Source organism: Corythoichthys intestinalis, chromosome 3, assembly GCF_030265065.1.
Source record: "Corythoichthys intestinalis isolate RoL2023-P3 chromosome 3, ASM3026506v1, whole genome shotgun sequence".
In the NCBI taxonomy this organism is placed as follows: Eukaryota; Metazoa; Chordata; class Actinopteri; order Syngnathiformes; family Syngnathidae; genus Corythoichthys; species Corythoichthys intestinalis.
In genome coordinates, this window is record NC_080397.1 from 57,770,547 (window position 1) to 57,798,208 (window position 27,662).

Below are 27,662 nucleotides of genomic sequence, written 5' to 3' on the forward strand. Positions count from 1 at the left end.
GTCCCCATAAAACATAATTTTCTACTAAATAAGCCTTAAAACTACACAAAAATATACCTTATTTTCTTTCATGTCTTCTTAGGCTTAACACTAGCCTGTGGTGGGGTCTTTTTCGGTCCCATAATAGCAAAAGTACACTCAATATGGTCCAAAATGTCTATCAAACACAAACCATGTCCGCACTCAACGAAAGGGAGGGGACGAACTGGGACGCCGTGAGCGTGCGTCAGCTTCTCATGGCGCTGTTCGACCGCGTGGTTTGGTTCGTCCGCCGAAAACTAGTTTGTCAGCAGAGACTATATGCTCGCGAATTTAATGTTCTTGAGGCGAAAAGTTCAGGAGCTTAAGCGTTCGTGAGCTGAGGTATCACTGTATTTAATCAGACAATTATTTAAATAAAAAAGAAATATGTGAATGTAAAGTAAAATAAATTATGGGTCATTCAGGGGCCCCTATGGTCCTGAGGCCCGGGACAACATACCCGGTCGCCCCCACTGTCGACGGGCATGTACATATGATTGCATATACAGTGAAACACAGCAGTTTGATTATTTTTGCAGAAAGCCCGTGCATCACAGCTCACGAAAACTTCAACCGAGGCAATATTTTTGTTTCTAATCACATATTTTAGTAAAAGAGTTCAATTGTGGCTTTTGAGAGCCTACAAGTCTTTAAGTCTGTGATTCCCTTTAAAGGCAACAATGCACATGCTTGCTAAACCAAACTGCGCAGGTACCTTTACCTGCATCAGTCTCTCGTCTGTCCACCTCATCATACACATCCATGGCCAGCTCCTCAAATAAGTGATTACTTAGCTGAAAAAGAGCAAGACATTTGCTTTTGAAATGTGAGAAAAGACATACTGAAAGTAAAATATTGGCTGTGGTACCGTGACTTACTGACTGCAGCTTCTTCTTTGCTGCCTTGGCCAGTTCAGATAAATCTAAACTGCTACAGTGAGAAAATAATTGTCAGGACAACGCTGCAGAAATCTAACATCAAACATTCATCAGTACGCCATTTGATGATACTTACATGTTCCTTATTCATCAAGAGATAGCAAAGACAAAAGACCGAGCATCATTTAATAGAGGAAACATTTGAGCTTGTTCAGTGAGAAGAACAAAGACTAACGAATGACACATTTATAAGACCTCCATTTTCTAGGCCACCAACAGTGGATGTTTCAGCAAGTACCAACAAGTTACTTCAAAGGAAAAACGACTACCGGCAGCTGCAACTGTCTCGCATCGGAGTTGTAAGTTAAAACCACTCAGTGAGAAAACGCTGTAGCTTACCTGTCAGCCATTTGAGGAACGATGAAATGTTGCCCATTTTTATGATCTAAAGAGAACAAGAAGAATCCTGTTTACTAAAATATCAAACCCCAAACCACGAAAAACTAAAAATTAGGGATGCACATTATAAGAAATTCTTGCTGACACAAAAAAAAAAACCGAGGCAGAAGACCGAAAAAAAGAGAGTGAGTTCACTGCTGCTGTTGGGGTGCTGAATCAATAATATTACAAAGTGTCGAGAGTTAGATAGTCTTTTGTGTTGTGAGATCTAGTGTGCCTCCTTCAGAGGTGAGTAAATGAAGCCAATTATACTGTTTGTATTCATTGTTGATGAGACTAGGGCTGCAGCTATCGAATATTTTAGTAATCGAGTATTCGACTGAAAATTCTATCGATTAATCGAGTAATCGGATAAAACTTTTTTTTTAGGTAAGGAGCAATTATAAATATACATAAGAAAACGACATTTCATCTAATTTTGAACCATTTTCAGTCGATCAATGTCTTTATTTTCGATGTACATTGTTGAAAACAGCCAAGAATTGCATCTCAGAAGTGACTAGAAAAAAACAAAACACAAACGTTTTTACTGTTTTCACTATAAACTTCTAGATCTTATAAAAATCTTATTCCTTACCTAAAAAACACACTAGGGCTGCAGCTATCGATTATTTTAGTAGTCGATTAATCAATGAACTAGTTAGTTCAACTAATCGAGTAATCGGATAAACATGAAAAAATTAAAATACCCGAGCTGGGCCTCAAATGGTATAAAAAAAAAAAGAATAAATAAGGATCTACATATGTACAACAAAAGAACAAACAAAACAAACAAAAATTGTCTAAATATACCTTTAAACTAATTTACGAATGTATTAAAAACATTAGCTCAAACAAAAACCTAGCTTATGTTGGTCTTAACAGGGAGCAGCTGGATTTGGCCATGTAAAATGAGGCAGACTAGAGGGCAGTGTATCCACCCAAATCAATAAAACTAAATGCAAACACATTCAAAAACAAACCATCACAATGCCACTTTAATTAAACGAATAATCGAAGCAGCAAAATTTAATTCGAATCTTTTTTTCTAATCGAATTCTCGAGTTAATCGATTAATCGTTGCAGCACTAGATGAGACGTTACTACTTAACACGGAGCGCTAAACTAGTTAGCGATTACAGAAATTAGTGTTGAAGTGTCTGTTTGTATTGTGTTTTAAAGAAGCATATTAGCACTTGAGATATTGTTAGATAGTAAAGTTGTCTTATTGCCTTATTGGTTAAACTATTATTGTTCGATCGGTAAAACAAAAACAAGCACCTAGAGCGGCCCTTGAGGATCGGTTTGGTTTGGAGACCTCTGATCTAAAAGGTGGAACGTGAAAGTCCCAGGTGCTGTCCTATTGTAAGGTCAAGGTGAATTTTGATTGTTATTTACATCTGTAACGCTGCAATGCATGCTAGGAGGCACATTGGACAACAACAGCGTTAACAGCAGGTGGCAGATAAGGTTGACTGTCTCCCCCAAGGGAGCCATGATGGCCAAATGAAGTTTCTTGAAGCAATTAAGCTTTTTCAGCCAATTGGTTCAAAGCTTCGTGGTGGTTCTTTTGGTCTTCTGACCATCATATTAGAGCCTGGCGGTATACCGAAAATTTACCGTCACTGAAATTTCCTTACGATGACCTCTGTAATTTTGACCATGTTGGTAAATTCGGTAATTTAATAAAACATGAATATATAGTCTTTTCATCCCGCTTTGACTTCCCCTTTAACAAAACAGTCAGTGTGCTTACGTATGAAGTCACGTGGTTATCAGGAAATCAAACAAACAGATACCTGGTAGGCTAATGCCTAACTCCTGATGGAGTCTGGCTTAAGGGAGTTTTGCCAAACTTTCACCCGACATTAAGTACTCTTGGCGGCCTCCAAACGAGCTTTCACCTGCTTTCCTCCCTGGTTCTCACGATTGTAGGAAAGGGTGCTTTCTATTGGTAGCCTGGCCACAGGCTAACGCTAGCTGCTAACGCTATAAAATAAACGTGAGAGTCGGATAGCGGCTCTAACCTTGTCAAAACGGCTGAACTTAATGAGTGGATTGGGCACGGACTGCATCTAGCAACTAGTATGTTGCGTTATTATTTGGATATATACGGTACATTCAACATACGATACATAAGGACTGTAGTGGGCATTTCACTCTACTGTCATTTAAATCTGTCTATGCTGTCCTCACTCCGAAGCGTCTACTTTTTCCAAAGCTAGACAGCTAGTAATAATCAGACTTCTTCCTTTCTCATCTGATTTATTAATATAATGGCCTCAAACCATTGTCCTCTTTAGACCGTCGTAAAACTACAAAAAAAAAGTACACAAGCATTGCATTAGCAACAACGTTAGCTTAGCACGCTATACAGGTTCACTAAACAAACAAAAAGCGTCTCATACAAAAAATATAACATTTCGCTTACTAACATAATATGTACATTCTTTACAACAACCATACGTACAGACAAATCTTGTCCAAGGATCATATAAGCACAACATTACAAGTTACGTAGGCGTCAGCCCGAGACGCCGTGCAGCCATATTGAACTGGCAAGAAAACAATAAACCATGTCGCAAAGCGACCACAAGAGTTCGCTGTTAGACAGCACAAAAAGCCTTGCTGTAAAATTTACCAAAAGGCAGAATACTGTCTGAGCGGGACATGTGCGTTAATTGCGTCAAATTTTTTAACGTGATTAATTTAAAAAATGAATTACCGCGCGTTAACGCGATAATTTTGACAGCCCTTGTTATTTTGTATGCGTGTGTGTGTGTGTGTGTGTGTAATTTCTTTGATATCTTTTATGAGGGTAAAGCATTCAGCATAAATTATAATGCACCAGTGAAGCCTATAATATGACCGTTTAATGGCCACAGCTATTTTTCTTTATGTGCTTGCTTCATTTTGTGTCATTACTGCTATGATAAAATCTTGAATGTTTCATTGGCAAAAGAGCAATATAGCTTTAATGTGTGTGCTTGTGTGTGTGTGTGTGTTCAAAACCTGAAACCTTGAAGTAAACACTTGTGTTGAGTAATTGTGTCACAGCAGCCATTAACAATAAGTTGTCTGTTTGAAGTGTTTTGTTCAAACTTTAAGTCAATTGTGTTACAATGACATGTTTGCACAGTCGTCGCATTTTTATAATGTTGTACATTGTTCAAATCACTCAAGCTGTTATAAATGGTCATACTTGAATTCTAATGGTTTACAAGAATTTTTTATATACTTAATGTTTAGACTGCATGTGCAGTTGTTTGAATATGTTAAATTGAAATCTGGTGAATAAATCAACGAGAAAAAGTTCATTTGTATTTCACGCATTGATTCAGATTTTCAAATTATATAACAGTCCACTTGGGCGAACTTATCTTCATTTATCGTTATCGACGTAAATCTGCTCAATTTACCGCGATACGTACTTTAGGCCATATCGCCCAGCCCTACATTTTATGATGCGGCTGTCAAATGAAGTGTTACCGGTTAATATACTTTGGTGTAAATATACCATAATACAGTTAGGACAGCTGCGGCTTTTAGTCCAGTGCGGTTTATCTATGAACAAATGCCGTTTTCGGGTCACATTTGGTGGGTGGCGGCTTATAGTCAGGTGCGCCTTATTGCGCGAAAATTACGCTACAAGTTTTGATGCATTTTTATGCTTGATAAAAGATTTATGTTTGAATTTTGGGGGGCTTGGAACGGATCAGTGCATTTACATGGAAAACGCGTCTCAGCTTAAGGAATTTTCAGTTTACGAAACTACTTTCAGAACCAATTAATTTCCTAAGTAGAGGTACAGCTGTATTTTCTGCTTTTTGATTCAAGTGTTGCACATATATCATTTTGCCACTTTTATAAACCGACTAAAATTTCAGCATACCTGGTTTTCTTCCACACAGGTAGAACGCCAGCCGATCTGTCAGCTCATACTGAATTTCTACCAGTCGATCTGCTAGGTCATGGTGTCCCGCCTCCCTGTGGTACACAGATTAAAATCCTAGAAAGCCCCAAAAGAAAAACCAAGATGACTTGTAACGACATGACTAACCTGGCATAGTCAATGGGAGTTTTGCCATTGCTATCTGGGGCTCCAGGATCGGCGCCGTAAACAGTTAAGAGTTCAGCCTGAGAGACTTGCCCTGCCTTTGCGGCCACATGCAAGGGAGTGTTTCCCTTTTCCTTAAAAACAGAGAATGTATTAGAACAGAATTCAAGTACAGTAGGTATACAGGTTTAATACAATTTAAGATAATTCATAATTGGATAAACGGTGACACGATTAAAAAGAAAAGGGGTCTATTATATAGACCAGCTCTGGATGTAGTCCAGAGCTGGTCTCCAGTCGGTCACATTAAGAGATAGACAGCTATTCCGAATTGCATTCACTCCATCATTGAGTGGGAATCGATCCCATTTTACCTGTGCCGAAGCAAGGCAAATGTACCAAAGTGTTGATTATTCATATTTACAGCAAGTAAGACGTTACCAATATAACTCGCGCCCTATGAACCAGCCTTCAGGGAAGGAATGAGGGGATGCACCACCGTCCCCCACGCAAGCCCCCACCACCACTGGCGACCCACCACCGCCGCAACATCCGCCTATGTTCATTTGAAATTGTTGGAAACATTAGTTTGAATTTTACAGACGAAAACATTTTAAGTAACTGTCGACTAAGACGAAGAAATTTGTATGAGATTTCGTCGACTAAAACTAGATAAAAACTAACTCATTTCAAAATGACTAAAATACAGGTAGTCCCCGGGTTACGACGTACCCGACTTACGTGATTTCGACTTTCCAGTCAGTCTTGTCCGCCTTTTTGTCTCCAGTCTTTTTTTTGTCCGTTTTTTTTTTTTTTTAAGTCGCGTAACAGTGTCTTGTCCACCACCTCTCAGCATTTATGGCAAGTACAGTATATTGTTTGTAGGGGTGCAGCTATCGAATATTTTAGTAATCGAGTATTCGACTGAAAATTCTATCGATTCATCGAGTCATCGGATAAAACATTTTTTTAGGTAGAGAGAATTATAAATATACATGAGAAAACAAAACATTTCATCTAATATTGAACCATTTTCAGTCAGTCGTCTTTATTTTCTATGTAAATTGTTGAAACTAGGGCTGCAGCTATGGATTATTTCAGTTGTCGATTAATCGATGAACTAGTTAGTTCGAATAAATGAGCAATTGGATAAGGAACATGAAAAATTAAAATACCTGAGCTGAGCCTTAAACGGTATAAAAAAATAAATAATAGGGTTGTTCCCATCATGTTTTTTTGCTCCCGATCCGATCCCGATCGTTTTAGTTTGAGTATCTGCCGATCCAGATATTTCCCGATCCAGTTGTTTTTTTTTTTTGCTCCCGATTCAATTCCAGTCATTCCCGATATTTTTTCCCGATCATATACATTTTTGCAATGCATTAAGAAAAAAATGAATAAATCTCGGACGAATATATACAGTCAACATACAGTACAAAAAAAGGCTCCAAAGGCTGCCAAAATTCACTCTACTCATTTTACACTGCCTTTTAGCTCTATATATAGGTAAAACGGCGCCATTACAGATTGAACGCGACAATGCGTGAGTGGATCGTGCAGCGCATGCGATAATTGCATTAAATATTTTAACGTGATAAAATTTTTTTAAAATTAATTACCTCTGTTAACGGGATAAATTTGATAACCCTTCCTTTAGCCTAAACTAAAGACTCTGGATGAGTGTAACATATTATGTCTGTAACGTTAAATACAATTAGAAAACGATTTAATTAAAAAATATATATATAATAAAAAAAGGCATGTCCGATATTTTTTGGGCCGATTCCGATACTTTGAAAATGACGTGATCAGACCCGATCGATCGATCGGGACATCTCTAATAAATAAGGATCTATGTACAACAAAAGAACAATGGCTAACATATATAGCAAAAGTCCGCTAGCTTAAATGCTATAAAACGCTAACGCTTTTTTAAAAAAAATATTTTTTTTATAATGCTCTTAACAAATGGTTCAGACACATATTCCCACAAAAAAAAACAAACAAAAAAACCTGCTGAATATACCAATAATCTTCATTTCGAATGCATTCGAAAAAACATTAGCTCAAACAAAAACTTTAAGAATAAACCATTGCAGCGCCACTTTAATTAAACGAATACTCGAAGCAGCTAAATTTATTTCAACTCTTTTTTTTCTAATCGAATACTCAAGTTAATCGAGTAATCGTTGCAGCCCTAATTGTTTGTCATTTAATTTTGTTCTTTATCAAATCTAAATGGTTGATCTCTAATTGCTATGATTATCTGGTATTTCATTATACAGTGGTACCTCTACATACAAAGTTAATTCGTTCCAGGACCTTGTGTATAAGTCAAAATGATCATATGTTGAGCAGGATTTTCCCATAGAATACATTATATTTCCATTAATTCATTCCACGGCCCGAAAACCTACACTAAATTCCTAATAAATACTGATGTTATTATTGCAAATATCAATTACAAAGAGCAAAACAAATAACTTACGGATAAAAATCAGAATAGTAATATAATAAGAGCAATGATTACAATAATACCTGTAATAATATAACAAACCAGGTTTCTAATGTGGCGAAAGGGTTTGCGTGGTGTACCTGAACGCATCGCGTGGCTGACTTGACAGTGAGCGTTTTTACTTTCACTTTGTTTACTTGCTGCAGGGGACACTAGGCGTGTTGTGTTGCACAAGTAGATGGAATAAAGGATCAGAAACCTGACGAAGCTGGCGATTTCTTTGGCGATGTTACCACAATAATAACTGCCACCTTAACTTATAAAGACCGGCGAACAGAGAAGGACCGCCGAGATAGACAGTCTACGGCTGTATTGTTGAGCCATATCACGGATGCGCGCACCCCACGCTCATATTTTTTGATCATATCTATCATTTCCATCTTCATGTCAATGGTAAGCATCACCTTTTTTTTTACCACCTGCACTAACATTGTTGGAACCCATGTTGATTTCTCTCAAGAAAATCTGCCTTACAACAGTCTTGCGGGGAAAAAAAGCTGCGGCGCTGTCATAGGTCGTCGTATTTAAAGCATGTCGTCGGATATAGAAACAAATGGCGAGACAAATTTTGCGCCGGATAAAAAAAAAAAGATCGTGTGTCGAGGTACCACTGTACTATATGTGCGGTCCGCTTTTCTTTGTTGCACTCGGACATCACGCCAGAGCTACTTTCTGTTAGTTTCAAGTGTTGCTTTCACGTTGGGAAGCGGTGGAAAACGGCAGTTAACATTAAAAGGCAGAGAAATGGTAAACGCCGCAGGCTCAGCGATGCCCCCCGTTAGCTCGTGTTGGGTCTAAACTTACTATTGTACTAAGAAAATAATAAAGGACCTGAGCGAGGGCGGAGAGAGAATCAGACTTGAGATGAAGATAAAGCTTTTAACACTGACGGCCGTCAGGAGAAAGATTGATGCGTGCCGTGGGGGACGCAACAAGCTTATCTAAAACCTCCCCTGAGAAGCGCCAGCCTTTTATTAAGGAGTTGGCGAGCATTCATTGCACATGCGTAAGTTTTGTTTTATCGAGATTGTATCATTTACTGAGAACAGAAACCAGAATGAAACATTATGGTGACATTTACTGAAAACAGAAACTTTACTCTTTCCATTGTGTAAACACTAAAAAGCATAAGTGAATAGAGAAAACAATCATAACACCTAGTTTTAAACACACATTATTGCATTTACTATTATTGTGAATATTGTTAATACTGTTATTGTGCAAAAGCATTAAAGCACATCTCACAGCTCGCTATTAGCCCGCTAGCTTATTGAGCAGCGTTTGTTTTCACCGCTGGACCTGCACCACTAATAGCTGCCGTTTTCCTTGTTGTATTGCCCAAGATTTGGACCTTATTTCCCTCGGTTTTATAGAGTAGCCATTGAGAATTTGAGATATGTTTCTGTAAGCAAATATGTCTCTACTGATTTAACGTATTGGCCCGAATATAAGACGGCCCTGTTTATAAGACGACCCCCTCTTTTTCAAGACTCAAGTTTGGAAAAAAAAAGACTTTTTGAACAACAAATTCATTTTTGTACAGAAAATAAATACAATACATCCAAAACAAATGATTATAACAATATATTTGAGAGAAAAAGCATGTTATTTTGCCTCATTCAGATCTTAATATCTGAACTAGGGGTGTCGAACGATTAAAATTTTTAATCGAGTTAATTACAGCTTAAAAATTAATTAATCGTAATTAATTGCAATTCAAACCAGTTATAAAATATGCCATATGTTTCTGTAAATTATTGTTGGAATGGAAAGATAAGACACAAGATGGATATATCCATTCAACATACAGTACATTAGTACTGTATTTCTTTATTATAACAATAAATCAACAAGATGGCATTACCATTATCAACATTCTGTTAAAGTGATCCATGGATAGAAAGACTTGTAGTTCTTAAAAGATAAATGTAAAAACAAGTTATATAAATTTTATATTAAAGCCCCTCTTAATGTTTTCGTTTTAATAAAATTTGTAAAATTTTCAATCAAAAAATAAACTGGTAGCCCGCCATTGTTGATGTCAATAATTACTTACACAATGCTCATGGGTGCTGAAGCCTATAAAATCAGTCACACCCGAGCGCCAGCAGAGGGCGGCAAAACTCCGAAAAGCACAACAAGTACACCTTTCACTGTGCTGTCATTTTAATCTGTTTGCGCGGGGCATTTGTGCGTTAATTGCATCAAATATTTTAATGGGATTAATTTAAAAAATTAATTACCGCTCGTTAACGCGATAATTTTGACAGCCCTAATCTGAACATTTAAATATGTAAACTAAAGTGCAATCACATTTGTACATGAATGGCTTCTGGTTTTTGAAATGCAAATAAACCAATCTATTGTGATAAAACAACAAAATTGCAATAACTGCATTAACCAATCAAAGTGAAGTCTAACTGTAACTGTAGTCTTGAAACACATCTGGATATGGAAAAACATTGCAATAAAATAATGCGAACTGGTTAAACTTGAGAGTAGCTGAGATCTGTCATGACAGAACATCGCTTCAATGATATCTGGCGCCATCCAGAGTCGTGAATGGGTGTAATGTCTCGACCGCGAATATAAAACGACCCCCTCTTTTTCAGTCTTATTTCAATGCAAAAAACACCGTCTTATATTCGGGCCGATACGGTACTTTATAGCATTATTTTACACTCTGTCAAGATTGTATTTTCTTATAGTGTGTTCATAGTTTGACGGTGACAAATAAATGTCAGTTCTAAGAAGATCTATGGTGTAATCGATGTTAAGGGAGGGAAGAAATATCTTATTTTATAAATATGACGTATAATACATGTTTTTTTGGATAGTTATTTTGAGATTAAGAGTACTTAAAGGTTTATTTCGCACTAGCGCGGAAATTCGTATTACGTTGCTAGCGTAGGAGCCGAACTCGTTCATAAACAGAGGACTACCTGTACGACTAAGACGAATAAGTATTTTCGTCCAAAAGACTAAAACAAAAATTAACAGGGCTATTAAAAACTAGCAAGCAAACCTCACAGTTGAAATTGATTTGACATCTATCGTCACAAATAGCAGTGAATGAATTAGATAGGCACCTACAGTAGGTTAGTTTAGTTATAAAATGGCAGGAATCTTACAGGGTGAAAAAAGTTTGCTTGAGCTCCTAGGGAGAGCAACCTCAAACAGGTCTCAAGATTCCCAGTGCGAACACTTGAATGGAGTTGCTAGAAGAAAGAAGAAAACAATAAATTGGTATAACTTTCTTAGCGAGCAGTAGCAGTGGTTCCCCTTACCTTGCTCAAGTCCTTGGCTGTTGAGCTGTCATCCTCCCGACAAGGTATGCGGTGGACAAATGCCAACATCTGATATTTAGCTTTGATGAATTCTGATTTGTTGGGGCTACACATGAAATAGAACAGAGGTCACAGAGAGGCAAGTAATAAAGAGTGCACGTCATGCAAAGAAAATGTAATTGTTTAAAATAAGAACAACTCACTGCAATTTGTCTTGGGGGTTGGCCTTGCGTTTTCCACTCATTACAGACGCTGGGTCCAGAAGAGAGTGCTCCCAAATTGAATTAGCGCCGTTGCTGTATAACATCTGAACCATCTAGGTGAAATGAAATACAAACAGTAAAAACTTTGCTCTGGTGATTCACAGGAATGCATTAACTCACTCTGACTTAAGCCAAAATTAATACACTTACAGTGGAAGTTTTCATACAATATTTTTTTCTTACTGTCTGGCATGATATCCGAAAAACATATTTCCACTTTAGGTAAATTAGTATGAACACCTTTATTTGTTAACTACTTGGCTGTCATTACAGCATCAGAAGTCCAATTCGTTTGAAATGGGAGGTCTGTCAGCAAATGAACAGATGCTGCCAGCCCTCTCGGTAGGCCTGTTGATAATAAATTTTAGTGTGCGATAATTTATCTAATAAATTATTGCGATATGCGATATTATTGCGCCCCCCACAATTTTTTTTAAACCAATTTACAATAACACAGTGAGAATACAGTATATATTAATAGATCAAGTACACCCATTTAAACGCGATAAATACTTAAATTCAAAAATACTTTTAAGAAATCACAACTAAAAAATAACAGACCATGCTTCTTCAGTAAAAGACAACAATATTAATACCGCACAGAAACACAGAATAAATAAAATGTATTTTTCAAGAAAAAAAAAAAAATTGCTCTTAATAACTTAAGCATTTAGGCAAATGAAAACTTTCCCCTCATAGCTTCTGCTATGGCGTTCCATAGGGATGCAACGATACAGTTAACTCATAGTTCGGTACGATTTTCGATACGGGGGACACGAGTTTCGATCCGATTCAATACATTTAATGCTTGTTTTGTTTCGTTTTTTGTTTTTTGTTTTTGCTAACGAGCAAAAATTAAAAATGCCATCATATAAACATGCAATTTAGTGCATAATATTTATGTGCTTACTTCTTACTGCTCTGAAGAAATTTTGCATAAAATTGCTGAGAACAATCTTTACTTTTCGTAAAGTGAGGCGGCGCACACTGTTGATTGCTACAGCTTTCTTAGCAGCTAGATTTACTACATGAGCAAGACATCCTATTTGTGGTCCAAATCCATCTGTGTCACGTACTGAATTACCAATATTTGCAGCATTATCTATAGTCACTGGTATGGATTGATTTGGCCTTTTTAACTTCCATTCAGTCATGGCGGTTTATAATTCATCGATGTAGTATATGGACTACATGTCCCATAATCACTCTGGGCTCACGTAGCCAATGGCATGGTACGTAGCACATCTAGTTTGCTATTTCATGATATCCAGCGTGTGCGCGCACATTAAAAAAAGCTAGCAAACGCCAGTCACATCTGCTCATTACTGCACAACACCAGCATATGACAATAGACTTTCAACTGAAGGTGTTGAAACTACACCTGAGCTTTTTTCCCCCCCTTAAAGAAAAGTCGCTAGTATGGGAGTACTTCAGCTAGCAAAAAGAAACAGACGGGTGCGGCTTTGAGGTGGAAGGACAGCAGGACCCCCAACATGATTTCACATTTACGTGATCATCATCCATCACTTTAAACAGAATTTAAAGTAAACGCTGTCGTGAACTTTTCCCACCAGCTACGAGAGTTCAGTCCAGCGTGTTTAGTGTGTGTTGCGTTTGTAAAACAAATACATAACGTAAGCTTGTTAAAGAGGCAGATAACGTGGCGAGTGATAACACTAGTTACGACGTACCCGACTTATGTCATTTAATGTAATTTAATTATTAATTGTTCTATTTTTTATCTTTTTAATAATAATTTTGACATTTGTTTTGTGATGCATGCTTTTACTGGAAGAAGCGTAGAGAAGGTAGAACTTCCGCACGTGAGTAAGAGCGCATATACACACGAAGAAGAGCGCACGAGAACACATGAAGAAGCGAGTCGCGCAGCCGAGTGAGGGAGAGGGCAAAGATGACAGCTGGAATCCTGCGCGGACATTTGTTGCTTGTGAAGCATCTACAGAAGCAACACCTGGATATAACACCTTCTGTACTGTCGATAGTGCTTTTTCCAATTGTAGTCGAAAACTTGTTTATGCAATTGTTTTTGATAATGCGCGGACACTAACCGGTCGTTAGTGTAGATTGTCATTGCTGTATCAGCAGCTAGTTATAAACGCAAACTTGAATTGCTGTTATTGAAGATTCTGCAAGTGTTGACGTCATGAGCTGCTGAATAAAGTCAGCAAACCACACAGACGTCTGACATCGTCATTTCGGAGCTTAGCTCGCAATCTAGCTAGGACTTAGCTCCAACATCTTGGCAAAGACAGTACAATGAGAGACGTGTTTTTGAATAGTTATTTTGAGATTTAGAGGGTATCTAGGGGTACTTAAAGGGTTAATTCGGGTTACGTCACCAGCGTAGGAACGGACCTCGTTCGTAACCTGGGGACTACCTGCACTTGTTTTAATCATCCTAACTGACCTATAACAGGGGAAAATTTGGTCAACAACTTCCTGTCAAACAATATGAACCAGATTAGTTTCAGCTGTACTGTATGTACTACACTATACACCTGGTCATTTATTTGGGCATATTTTCTCATTATATCCATTTCTCAACCCTGGATTAAAACTGTCCTGACTATCAATATGTAGTGTTTAATATTTTTTGTGGCTTTACTGTTAAACAAACAAACAAAACAATAGGAAAGAAGTAAGCGTAAACGTTACTTGTAGCTGTGTAGGAGGCCATGGCGTGTGAGTCAGATGGCGAACTTGTGAGCTGTGCCTGCCCAGACTTCGATGAACACTGCAACACTCATCACAAATAAACACCCCCCTATTTACTGAGGCCCAGCGGGGTTCTGTAAAGAAGGAAACACAATATTTATTGGCATCTCATTGTTACTACATGAGACCTACAGTGTGTCACAAAAGGGAGTACACCCCTCGCATTTCTGCAGATATTTAAGTATATCTTTTCATGGGACAACATTGACAAAATGACACTTTGACACAATGAAAAGTAGTCTGTGTGCAGCTTATATAATAGAGTTAATTTATTTCCCCCTCAAAATAACTCAAAATATAGCCATTAATATCTAAACCCCTGGCAACAAAAGTGAGTACACCCCTTAGAAACTACATCCCTAAATGTCCAAATTGAGTACTGCTTGTCATTTTTCCCTCCAAAATGTCAAGTGACTCATTACTGTTATTGGGTCCAGGTGTGCATAGGGAGCAGGTGTGTTCAAATTTGTAGTGAAGCTCTCACACTCTCTCATACTGCTCACTGAGAGTTCCAACATGGAACCATATGGCAAAGAACTCTCTGAGGATCTTAAAAGATTTATTGTTTTGCGCAACATGAAGATGACCAAGGCTACAAGAAGATTGCCAACACCCTGAAACTGAGCTGCAGCAAAGTGGCTAAGATCATCCAACGTTTTAAAAGAGCGGGGTCCACTCAGAACAGGCCTCGTGTTGGTCGTCCAAAAAAGCTGAGCGCACGTGCTGAGCGTCACATCCAAATGCTTTCTTTGAAAGATCATCGCAGGTGATCTGTCAGCATTGATGCAGAGATTGAAGAGGTTGGGGGTCAGCCCGTTAGTGATCAGACCATACGCCGCACTCTACATCAAATTGGTGTGCATGGCTGTCTCCCCAGGAAGAAGCCTCTTCTGAAGACGGTACACAAGAAAGCACGCAAACAATTTGCTTAAGACATGTCAACAAAGCGCATGGATAACTGGTCCTATGGTCTGATGAGACTAAGATTAATTTGTTTGGTTCGGATGGTCTCAAGCATGTGTGGCGGCGACCAGGTGAGGAGTACAAAATGAAGTGCATCGTGCTTACAGTCAGGCATGGCGGTGGAAATGTCATGGTCTGGGGCTACATGAGTGCTGCAGGTGTTGGAGAGTTACATTCCATTGAGGGAAACATGTACTGTGAAATACTGCAGCAGAGAATGATCCCCTTCCTCCAGAAACTGGGTCGCAGGGCAGTGTTCCAGCATGACAATGACCCCAAACACACCTCCAAGATGACCACTGCTTTACTGAAGAGGCTGAGGGTAAAGGTGATGGACTGGCCAAGCATGCCTCTAGACTAGAACCCAATAAAACATCTTTGGGGGATCCTCAAGCGGAAGGTGGAGGTGCGCAAAGTCTCAAATATCCGGCAGCTCCGCAACGTCGCCATAGATGGGTGGAAGAGCATTCCAGTGGCAACCTGTGAAGCTCTGGTCAACTCCATGCCCAGGAGGGTAAAGGCAGATCTGGATAATAGTGGTGGCCACACAAAATATTGAAAGTTGATATGTTGTACTGTATGTTAATATTGACAACTTTCACTAAGGGGTGCACTCACTTTTGTTGCCAGGGGATTACCCTAATTTTCGGACTATAAGCCGCTACTTTTTTCCCTCATTTTGAATCCTGCGGTTTATAGTCCAGTGCGGCTTATTTGATGATTTATTTGGGTTAATAGGTAACACTTTATTTGACAGCGGCATCATAAGACTGTCATAAGAACGTCATACTTATGACATGACACTATCATGGGCATTACTGCATGCTTATGACAGATGTCAATATGTGTCATGTGGCATATTATGTCACTAACTCCATATATGTCCAGCTCAGATCTTTTACGTCCATTCAAAAGTGAGATAAATTGCTGGATGACACTAACCGACGTCTATTATAAGCATTCAATAATGCTTATGACAGTGTCATGTAATAATTATGACAGTATTATGGCACCACTATCCAAGAAAATGTTACCAAATACAATAGCTAGCAATTAATGAAACAACTGGAACAGCAACTGAAGAAATAATTAGCACAGAACATGAATTTTGATTGTTATTTACATCTGTAGTGCCGCAATGCATGCTAGGAGGAATGTTGGATGACAACAGTGTTGACAGCAGGTGGCAGCAGAGGTTGACTGTCTCCCCCAAGGGAGCAGTGATGGCCAAATAAAGATTTTTGAAACAATAAGACTTTGCAGCCAATTGGTTCAAAGCTTCATGGTGGTTCATTTGGTTTCATGACAGTCCTATAATGCCTTTGTGAAATGAAGTGTTACCAGTTAATATCTTTTGGTGTAAATATCCCATAATACAATGAGGACAACTGCGTCTTATAGTCCAGTGCGGCTTATCTATGAACAAATGCCGTTTTCATGTCAAATTTGGTGCTGGCGGTTTATAGTCAGTTGCGCCTTATAGTCCAGAAATTACGGTAGATATTAATGGCTATATTTTAAGTTATTTAGAGGATACATAAATTAACTCTATTATATAAGCTGCATACAGACTACTTTTCATTGTGTCAAAGTGTCATTTTGTCCGTGTTGTCCCATGAAAAGATATACGTAAATATCTGCAGAAATGCGAGGGGTGTGCTCACTTTTGTGATACACTGTAAATGTAGGGATTGGAAATCGGGCCGATCGGGCCATTTAGTCCAGTGTGGCTTATTCCTTGATTGAGTTAATAGGTAACACTTTATTTGACAGCGGCGACATAAGACTGTCATAAGGCCGTCATTATTATGACATAACACTGTAATAGGCATTAATCAATGCTTATGACAGATGTCAATAAATGTCATCTCCATTTATGTCCAGTCCGGATCTTTTTGACATCCATTTAAAAGTGAGCTAATTTGCCGGATGACACTTAATGACATCTCTCATAAGCATTCATTGATTGGGGTCGACAAAAAAAAATTCATCTGATTTTGTAAGCCGATTTACTTTTTTTAAAGCACGTAGATTATGCACGCTCATTTATAAAGCATTTTTTCTTTTTAAACTGCTTTAACAGCTTCCAATTTACAATAATGATCTGCGACTTAAAGAGAAAATCAAAGTTGTAATGTCAACAAAAGGCAACTGGCAGTTGCACACAAACTTTCAACACTGAACCAACCATCGCTGATGAACACATAACTTCCTTGTGAGCGATACAGTACTTAGGCAACAATACCAGATGCAGATGACAACTATGAGGGCTTTTAAGGGCTATTTGAAATGTTAAAAATACAACCAAAAGAAATATCCGGTCTGATCTAAACACTATATTTGTGCAGTGTTGTTTTTGTCAACGATGAAAATAATGAAAAATCGTAAATATCTCATCAAGCAACAATTTTAACATGACGATGATGTCACGATGACGAGCTGTCTTGAGAGTCTAAAGCGTAATGAGATGAATGCCAGTTGTTGTCTGACGAGACGAGAACAAGATGAAAATTTGCCATCGTAAGTTCACAATGTGTGATATTTTCTTAATTGTCACTCGTGTGATGTGCTGCGCCTCCCCCCGGCCCTCCCGCCCCACACATAGGCTTACTCATGTGCCAATTCCAGGCTCCTTTTGTGAAACACATTTGTCAGGTCCTGCTTGGTAAGTTTTGTTTTCTTATCTTGTCTGTGCTAAGAGATCCTCTCACATTGAACTAACTTGTAGCGTTAGCATAGCGTTCGCGTTAGCATTAGCATTTAGGCAAGGCAAGGCAAGGCAAATTTATTTATATAGCACAATTCAACACAAGGCAATTCAAAGTGCTTTACATCACATGAAAACCATAAAAATCACATTTAAATCAACACAACGTAAAAACCAAGACAAAAGATCGCATTTAATCACAGAATAAAAATAAATAAATAAAAATAAAACAAAAATAGAAATAAAGCAAAAACTACTACTAATAATAATCATTGAAATCAGCAATGGAGATAAGCACAAGAGGAATAGAAGGCAGGTAGATTGAAATATATAGACAGTTATGGATATGCAGTGCTAAACAAAAGCGTTTTTAGCCCTGATTTAAATGAGCTAACGGTTTGAGCATACTTCAGACCTTCGGGTAACTTGTTCCAGAGGTGAGGAGCATAATAACTAAATGCTGCCTCACCCTGCTTGGTTCTTGTTCTTGGAACATGCAGAAGACCCGTTCCAGACGACCTTAGGGGTCTAGATGTCTCATAGGAATCTAACAAGTCAAGCATGTATTTTGGTCCAAGGCCATTAAGTGTTTTGTAGACGAGCAGTAGTATTTTATAGTCTATCCTTTGACTCACTGGAAGCCAGTGTAGCGATTTCAAAACCGGTGTAATGTGGTCCAGCTTCCTTGTATTTGTGAGGACTCTGGCTGCAGCATTCTGTACTAGCTGCAGCTTCCTGACTGATTTTTTATCAAGACCTGTAAATATACCGTTGCAGTAGTCCAATCTGCTGAAAACGAATGCATGCATAAGTTTTTCCATGTCTTGTTGAGTCAGAAGCCCCTTAATTCTGGTTATATTTTTTAGGTGGTAATAAGCGGATTTAGTGACGGACTTTAGATGGCTATCAAATTTTAGCGAGTGTCGTCTTAAAATCTCGGAAATTTTTTTACATACAGTTCGTGGCATCCGGGTGAGTTTAATTAATTGCAAATAATGTGCTGTTTTTCTGTTGAGTGTGTATTATCCTCATGAAACAATACAAAAAATTGCTAATAACCTGACTTTGAATTATTCAATTGGTTTCAGAAATGACCCTCCCAAATGATGTTGAATGTACAAAAATATTGGTTTCACTGAAAACAGATTTATCATTTAATGAAGACATAAAGGTCAAATTTTGGCAAGACAAAAGTTTTGTCGCCTACAGAAAGTATAGTGAAAATTGAACAAAAAATGTACTTCAAATACAAAAATATGTTACATTACATAAACGAAGTAAGTAGAGGTGCTGTAAGATCCAAATTTAATATTTTGTATGACTTCCATGGGCTTGAAGGACTGCATCGATGCAGTTCAGCAAGGATTCATACAATTTATTGATGAAGTCATCAGGAAGATCAAAGAAAGCAGTCTTGCATGCCTCCCAGAGTTCATCAACATTCTTGGGTTTCGTCTTCCATGCTTCCTCTTTCATCCTACCCCAGACATGCTCAATGATGTTCATGTCTGGTGACTGGGCTGGCCAGTCCTGCAGGATCTTGATCTTCTTCGCCTTGAGGAACTTTGATGTAGATTGAAGTATGCGATGGAGCACCATCCTGCTGCAGAATTTGTCCCTTTTTATGGTTAGGAATGTAAGAGGCAGCTAAGATTTGTTGATATTTCAGACTATTTATGTTGCCTTCCACCCTGCAGATCTCTCGCACATCCCCATACTGGATTTTGCAACCACCAAACTTCACTGTTTTCTGAGTGAATCTCGGATCCATGCGGGCTCCAGTAGGTCTCCTGCAATATTTGCGGCGACTGTGGTGTAATTCAATGAAAGATTCATCTGAAAAATACACCTTTTTCCACTTTTCCAGCGTCCATCCTTTTGACAGGCTGTGGGCCTTGGCAAATGCCACACGGTTTTTAATTGTCTGCACCCTGAGAGATAGTCTAAAAAATGTCAAGAAATCTTAGCTGCCTCTTACATTCCTAATAAAGATACACGATAATATCGGTGGCCGATAATTATCGGCCGATAATGGCAATTATGACGTCACACAGATAATCCAGATAATAAAAAATTCAACCGATAATGTAATCCGATAATTATATACTTGATTTAGCCTCCAAATGTGCACAACCGAAGAATTCAGCACGCCGCCTCCTCAACCCCTCCCCTCTCTGAAGCCCCTGAGGGAGGAGGGGTTGAGGAGGCGGAGTTACACGACAAGAAATAGTTGAATATTATGGCGGCTGTTACTAAAAAAACGACGCTCTCGCCATTTGCGAAACATGTACCGCAGAAGTTCCAAGAGGCCGAAAGAAAGCGTCCTCATTCAAAATCACTAACCCAGCATCCATTTGAAACTGCATCACAAAGATTTTTGGAACGAATGCCAGGCTGCTGCTGCTAGCGGGAATGCTAAAGCTATTGTAAACACTAAGTTAAACTAGGGGCTTGTGACGATTCAGAGTCGGGTTGTTTGGGAAAGCAGCCCAAGGCGGGTGGTAAACTCGCATCTAAGGCTAAACACCGGCACGACTGGAGACCGATAGTCGGCAAGTAGCCGTCTTCCGACGGAGCCCGCCGCTCTGACCGGTCCGGCAGGCCGCCGCCGCCTCGCCATCGGCGGGGCGGGCAGAGCCCGGTTCCCCGGCTTCAGGACCTCCGGCGAACACCCCGGTTTCTCGAGCGTTCCCTCACGGCGTGTGAGCAGAGCCAGGCCCCGAATACGCCGCGGCAAACCGGCCGGTGCTGGCGGATTATCCGGTACGAACGTAGCCGCCGCCGAGACGAGACACGATTTTTTTTTTACCGAAATGACCCGAGAGCCAAAGCCCTGGATAAAAAAATAATGCAGTTTATACGACCACCATTCTTCATGAAAAACATGCCAATCACATTTTCACCACTACATTTGGAAAAGTGATGTCCAGTAAGCAAGCTTATCATGACGGCACAGTGTTTAGATGATAATTTAAACATGGAGAAAACGAAGTCAGCCCGTCAATAATACATTCAGTATGTAAAATGACGAGCGGTCAGATGACTTTGTAATGCCGCCTTTATTTTCGGCTTAACAAAACTCAGGCACAAAACAACACGCACAGAGATGCGAGCTCCAACTGCATCCAAATAGTACTGCCGTTTATCAGTTTAGCTGCTGTAAAGCGAATGTCGCGACTCGTGAGTGCCGCAAATGTAAACAAAGCGCTGCAGAATGGGCACATGACATCTCGCTCTTTTGAGTTCATCATTTTCACAGTATGCAACAAAGCATATAACATTAGCAATCACTTTTCAAATTAATTTAACTTATTTGTCTGCTCAATTACAGTCACAGTAGATAATCTAAACTTATTGGCACTTATTAACACTTATTAATTTAAATATGCACATTCCTGTTGTAATGAAATAACAATAATATTCTGTAGCCACAAATATTCAAAATCTTTTCTTCTTCCAAGTTTTTTTTAGGATTAAGTATAATAATGTATTGCTTAAAATAAGGCTGTTGAGATTATTTTCAGCTAGCTATTTTTCTTCCAAGAAATCTGAGAGAAATACACATGAAGTGCTGGCAGATAATTTCACTTATTTCCAATAGATTTACACTTAAAACTGACTAGTTTTAAGGAAGTGTGTTTTGCAGTGTATTAATGTTATGTTAGGAATGGCTTACTTTTAAAGGCATTTTTGTGCAACTTAGGTATTTTACTCTGTAAGTAATTGTTGCCAAAAGTTTACCATTACACAATGTCAGACAATGTCATTATTTAGATGTTGGAATTGACGACTTGTTCATATTTTATGTTGGGAAAAAAAAAGCAATAAATTATATTTTTGCACAGTAATATTTTCTTTTGTTTAAAATTTTACATCAATCTTTTAATAGAATTATCGGCTTGACATTATCGGTTATCGGTAGGAATGAGGAGGAAATTATCGGTTATCGGTATCGGTTGAAAAAGTATTATCGTGCATCACTAATTCCTAACCATAAAAAGGGACAAATTCTGCAGCAGGATGGTGCTCCATCGCATACTTCAATCTCTACCTCAAAGTTCCTCAAGGCAAAGAAGATCAAGATCCTCCAGGACTGGCCAGCCCAGTCACCAGACATGAACATCATTGAGCATGTCTGGGATAGGATGAAAGAGGAAGCATGGAAGACGAAACCCAAGAATGTTGATGAACTCAGGGAGGCATGCAAGACTGCTTTCTTTGATGTTCCTGATGACTTTATCAATAAATTGTATGAATCCTTGTCGAAGCACATGGAAGTCATACAAAATATTAAATTTGGATCTCACAGCACAACAACTTAATTCGCCTATGTTATGTAACACATTTTTGTATCTGAAGTACATTTTTTGTTCAATTTTCACACTACTTTCTGTAGGTGACAAAACTTTTGTTTTGCCAAAATTTGACCTTTATGTCTTCATTAAATGATAAATCTTTTTTCAGTGAAACAATTATACAGTGGGGCAAATAAGTATTTAGTCAAGTTCTCCCACTTGAAAAATATTAGAGAGGCCTGTAATTGTCAACCTGGGTAAACCTCAACCATGAGAGACAAAATATATTTGTGTACATTCAACATCATTTGGGAGGGTCTTAGCTTTCATATGAGCCATTTCTGAAACCAATTGAATAATTAAAAGTCAGGTTATTAGCAATTGTTTCTACAAAATGGATAAGCGACAAGACTTGTCAGGGACTGTAGACGAAATTTGTCCAAGTTTTCTTTGACTAAAACTGGACTAAGACGAAAACATTTTGATATAACTAAGACTAATAAGTATTTTCGTCATAAGACTAAGACGAAAATTAAAAGGGCTGCCAAAAACAACATGGTCCTCTGCTACAGCAAATAAAGAACAAGACTAGAGCTGAAAAGAATACTCTAGCAACTCGAGTAACTCGAGTTTAAAAACTGATCCGAGTAATTTTATTCACCTCGAGTAATCGTTTATTTTGGCAGTTCTAAGCATCACGTTTTGCTCGGACTACTTTTAATGCGGGACAACCCACTGATGTCACGTGCGTAGAGGAAGAAGCAAAAAAAAAAAAAACTTACTGCAGCCGACACACGCTACAAAAGACGCCGACGTTGCTAAAAACTAGCCCGCATGATGCTACGTTGGTAGCAGGTTGCATCTGATGCGTCTCATAGAGATCACATGTATGTTGAACTAGATGCAAAATGACAGAGTCAGCGGCGTTAGTAAACAGCCGCCATCTTAAAGCAGTAGAGCGCTAAGCGCTAATAAAGAGCGCTAATAAATGAGATTAACGTTACTGTCACTAGCTCACGTAACGTTAGCCCTGCGGAGGTCTAGGTTTCTATTAATTATGACCACTGTCGATGCGTGGCTAATGTGTCTTACATACAGGCTTTAACATAACATAGCGTTGTGGAGTGATGAGGGTGTAAAATAAATATTTAATAATGCTAACTATCAATTTTAGCTCAGTAGTCATTGCTGGATAATACACCAAGTAGCACTGGTCCCTAATGTGCTCTAATACAGCCGGTATCATACATTTATTTTGAACACTGCAATAACTCAAAATCCTATCAGGACTTAAAGTTTAGACTAGCTTAAAACTTAACTAGAACTTAAAAATAGCTTGACACAAATAGAAATTCAATTGAAACATGTGGGAAAAATCCTAACTTTTAAGTGATGTGTGTTATCAAGCGTAATGGTATTTTTAGGTAAGAAATATATACCATAATTTTCGGACTATATGCCGCTACTTTTTTCCCTCAATTTGAATCCTGCGGCTTATAGTCCAGTGCGGCTTGTTTGTTGATTTATTTGGGTTAATTGGTAACACTTTAATGGTGTCATAAAACTACCATAAAACCGTCATAATTATGACATGACATTATCATGGGCAGTAATGAATGCTTATGACAGATGTCATGAAGTATCACTAATTCAATTTATGTCCAGCTCTGATCTTTTACATCCATTCAAAAATTAGATAATTTGCCGGATGAAACAAAATGATGTCTTTCTTAAGCATTCATTAATGCTCATGGCAGTGTTATGTCATAATTATGATGGTCTTATGAAAGTCTTATTGCACCACTGTCAAATAAAGTGTTAGCAAATTCCATAACTAGCAATTAATGAAACAACTACAACAGTAACTGAAGAAAGTTAACTTAGAACATGAATTTTGACTGTTGTTTAAACCTCTGTAGCACTGCAATGCATGCTAGAAGGCATGTTGGACGACAACAGTGTTGACAGCAGGTGGCAGCAGAGGTTGAGTGTCTACCCCAAGAAAACAGTGACGTCCAAATGAAGCTTCTTGAAGCAATGAAGCTCTGCAGGCCAATTGGTTCAAAGCTTCATGGTGGTTAATTTGGTCTAACGACAGCCTTATGATACATTTTTTGGTGTAAATATCCCATAATACAGCGAGGACAGATCCGGCTTATTGTCCAGTGGGGCTTATTTATGAACAAATGCGGCTTTTGGGTCAAATTTGGTGGATGGCGGCTTATAGTCAGGTGCGCCTTATAGTGCAAAAATTCTGGTATATAATTTTTTTTATAAGATCTAAAAGTTTTTTGAGTGATAGCAGTGAATTAGTCTTATTTTTTAATTCTAGTTACATCTCAGATGAAATTGTTGGCTGCTTTCAACAATGTACATCGAAAATAAAGACATTGATTGACTGAAAATGGTTCAATATTAGATGAAATGTCTTGTTTTCTCATGTATATTCATAATTGCTCTTCACCTAAAAATATATGTTTTATCCGATTACTCGATTAATCGATAGAATTTTCAATCGATTAATCTATTACTAAAATATTCGATAGCTGCAGCCCTAAACAAGACATTCGATTGATTGATGCGGTCTGGGATAAGAGCAGCTGAAGTGTTATGGCAACAGCTGCAGGGTTTCTTGTCAAATTCATGGCCCCTGGTTGTAATTTGAAAAGGTCTCACCCAAACTACAATCCTTCAAGACCTCTGCACCGGTGGCCCCCTTTTATGCTTTCCTCAACAAGTGCTGCTAAATTTAATAGCAGATCTTGAAAATCTAAAAATATGCACAGCTAACAACTGGTCACGGTTGCAGGGAGGGGCAAGTGAGGCCAGCTGCTGTCGAAACCCTAACACATCAGAAAAAAAGACTTAAGAATAAACTATGTTTTCTCTATTAATTAAGTTGATGGTTTTTAATCTATAGATTTTACAGGATATCCTCCTCAGAGAAATACTTCAGAATCGAACACACTCAGTCAATTCAGTCGCAGCATCCTGTTTGGCTTCCTGTGCTTGCTGAAAAACATAGCGTCATACTATTGAAAGGGGATTTCACGAGCAAGAATTTAAGTATTAATAGACAGGGTCTGAAATACTTTTGGATTTTGGAAATTGGACTGTAAATGCATTGGATTTCACAATTTCTGAAGTGTCATGCAGGATGATATCATACATGCTAAGACAAAATAGGGTGGGAGATGACCTTATAAATTCATTAAACGTTTAAATTCACAATAAAACCACTCGTGTTGGACTACCATGCTTAATTTCCGGTTCAAGCATCGGCTCTTAAAATGTCAACCAAGCCACAGACAGATCGTTGTTTGGTATTGATCTATTTAAACAGCGTGATGATGGAAATCAAACAAGAGCTGACCGGAAGCGGTCTCTTGAGGTCAGATAGCATCCTCCCTAGGGAGCACGGCTAGATGTCAACTACGCTAAACTTGTCACACATCGTCTTTAACCTTAAAGTTGACAGTAGCCTGGGTGGGCAAGGCACGAGCAATCCGATTAGAATCTTGCGATACGGAAGTGGAGTGAGTGTGAAGAAACCACACGTCAACGTGATGTGTCGAAAACGGAAAAGAGCTAATGGGGATCTTTTGTATGTGTTTGCTTACCTGGGACGGAACAGTCTGCACACACCTCCGTGTTCCTCATGCGTTTGGACATCCTTAACGGCGGAAATGCTTGCAGAAATTAGCTGGGTAGCTTGGCAATCACGCTGATCATTGATGACTCCCTGGAGATACCTTCCGCGTTAGCTAAAAGCTAGCCAATTAAAGGCAACCAGAAACACAGATACACTACGTCTAATGGAGCCTGATTTGAAAAACATTATAACGCCATTCCTCCACAGCGTTGAATGCCGATTAAAGTTAGCTGACTTAGCACCTGGCTAGTCGACAACAGTACGATTAATGGGACGCTCTGCGGTCTGTGGTAGACAGCCAGCCTGAGCCGCAACACTACAGTCAGTGAGCTTCAGGAGCTGCTGTCTGTTCTGTTGAGTGGAGGGTGCTAAGCCCCCAGCTTTGTCTTACAGGAAACATTTCTCACAATATTCAGAAAAATATCAAGTATGCTCTTGTTTTTTTTATTTTGTCATGACATTAATATAGTTCAATGATGAATAATTAAAGTACCTATGTATTTTTAGTGGAATTTGTTATGAGATATACCGCCTTTAATACATAACTGAGGGAAAAAAGTGAACTGCTTCATCGGTCTTTTGAGGGTGTAAATGGAGAATTTTAGAGGCGATGCAAAAATTTTACCAGTGTTGTCACAGATTACTTGAAAAAGTAATATAATTACTGATTACGCCCTGGGGTGAAAGTGGCTAGAATATTTTGCCGGAACTCCCCAATGTGAAGGTCGCCACGGAGTCAGAAATGTATTTATTTATTTTTCATTCAAAATAGTATTTTTTCAATGATTTGCAAAATAAAAGTTAACAAAAACAGCTATAGCCCCAACCGCCATCTCCTAATTTTTATTTTCCATCATTTCCTCACATACTAAATGCCAAATCTCAATTTTAACTACTTAAGAACATACGATGTATATTAAAATTGAAGTTCATATTGTAAACATGTACTTTTTTAAAAAAAATAATAAATATATAAGTAACATACATTCAGAGAAATAAGTACAAATGATTATGCACAGTGAAATGGAATATACACTGTATCACAAAAGTGAGTACACCCCTCGCATTTCTGCAGATATTCATGTATATCTTCTCATGGGACAACACTGACGAAATGACACTTTGATACAATGAAAAGTAGTCTGTGTGCAGCTTATATAATAAGGTAATTTATTTTTCCCTCAAAATATACCCATTAATATCTAAAGCCCTGGCAACAAAAGTGAGTACACCCCTTTGAAAAAATGTACATCCCTAAATGTCCAAATTGAGTACTGCTTATCATTTACCCTCCAAAATGTCATGTGACTCGTGTCAGGAATGCTGTCAGCACTGCTGCAGAGATTGAAGAGGTGGGGGGTCAGCCTGTTAGTGCTCAGACCTTACGCCGCACTCTACATCAAATTGGTGTGCATAGCTGTCACCCCAGAAGGAAACCTCTTCTGAAGACGGTACCCAAGAAAGCCTGCAAACAGTTTGCTGAAGACATGTCAACAAAGCACATGGATTATTCGAACCATGTCCTATGGTCTGATGAGACGAGCGGGCTTTCTTGTGTACCGCCTTCAGAAGAGGCATCCTCCTGGGGTGACAGCCATGCATACCAATTTGATGTAGAGTGTGGCGTATGGTCTGAACACTAAAAGGCTGACCCCCCCCCCCCCCCCCCCCATCTCTTCAATCTCTGCAGCAATGCTGACGGCACTCCTGTAACGAGTCACATGACATTTTGGAGGGAAAATGACAAGCAGTACTCAATTTGGACATTTAGGGATGTACTTTTTTTCAAAGGGGTGTACTCATTTTTGTTGCTAGGGGGTTTAGATATCAATGGCTATATTTTGAGTTAT

At 38.6% G+C, this 27,662-nt stretch overlaps 1 protein-coding gene across 8 annotated transcripts in view; it reads right to left on the minus strand.

Moving 5' to 3' along the window:
* Nucleotides 1-26,123, minus strand: part of git2a (G protein-coupled receptor kinase interacting ArfGAP 2a) — a 79,771-nt gene extending 53,648 nt beyond the window's left edge. For all 8 annotated transcript variants that reach the window (XM_057831245.1, XM_057831244.1, XM_057831242.1 and 5 more), the window contains exons 1-10: nt 25,781-26,123; nt 14,136-14,269; nt 11,400-11,512; nt 11,197-11,302; nt 11,041-11,127; nt 5,398-5,528; nt 5,230-5,324; nt 1,299-1,344; nt 900-951; nt 743-815 (exon numbers count right to left, since the gene is read on the minus strand). In XM_057831245.1, the coding sequence (XP_057687228.1) occupies nt 743-815; nt 900-951; nt 1,299-1,344; nt 5,230-5,324; nt 5,398-5,528; nt 11,041-11,127; nt 11,197-11,302; nt 11,400-11,512; nt 14,136-14,269; nt 25,781-25,832 (889 nt within the window). In that variant the 5' untranslated portion in view covers nt 25,833-26,123. The remainder of the gene's footprint in view (nt 1-742; nt 816-899; nt 952-1,298; nt 1,345-5,229; nt 5,325-5,397; nt 5,529-11,040; nt 11,128-11,196; nt 11,303-11,399; nt 11,513-14,135; nt 14,270-25,780) is intronic.
* Between the last annotated feature and the right edge of the window lie 1,539 nt (nt 26,124-27,662).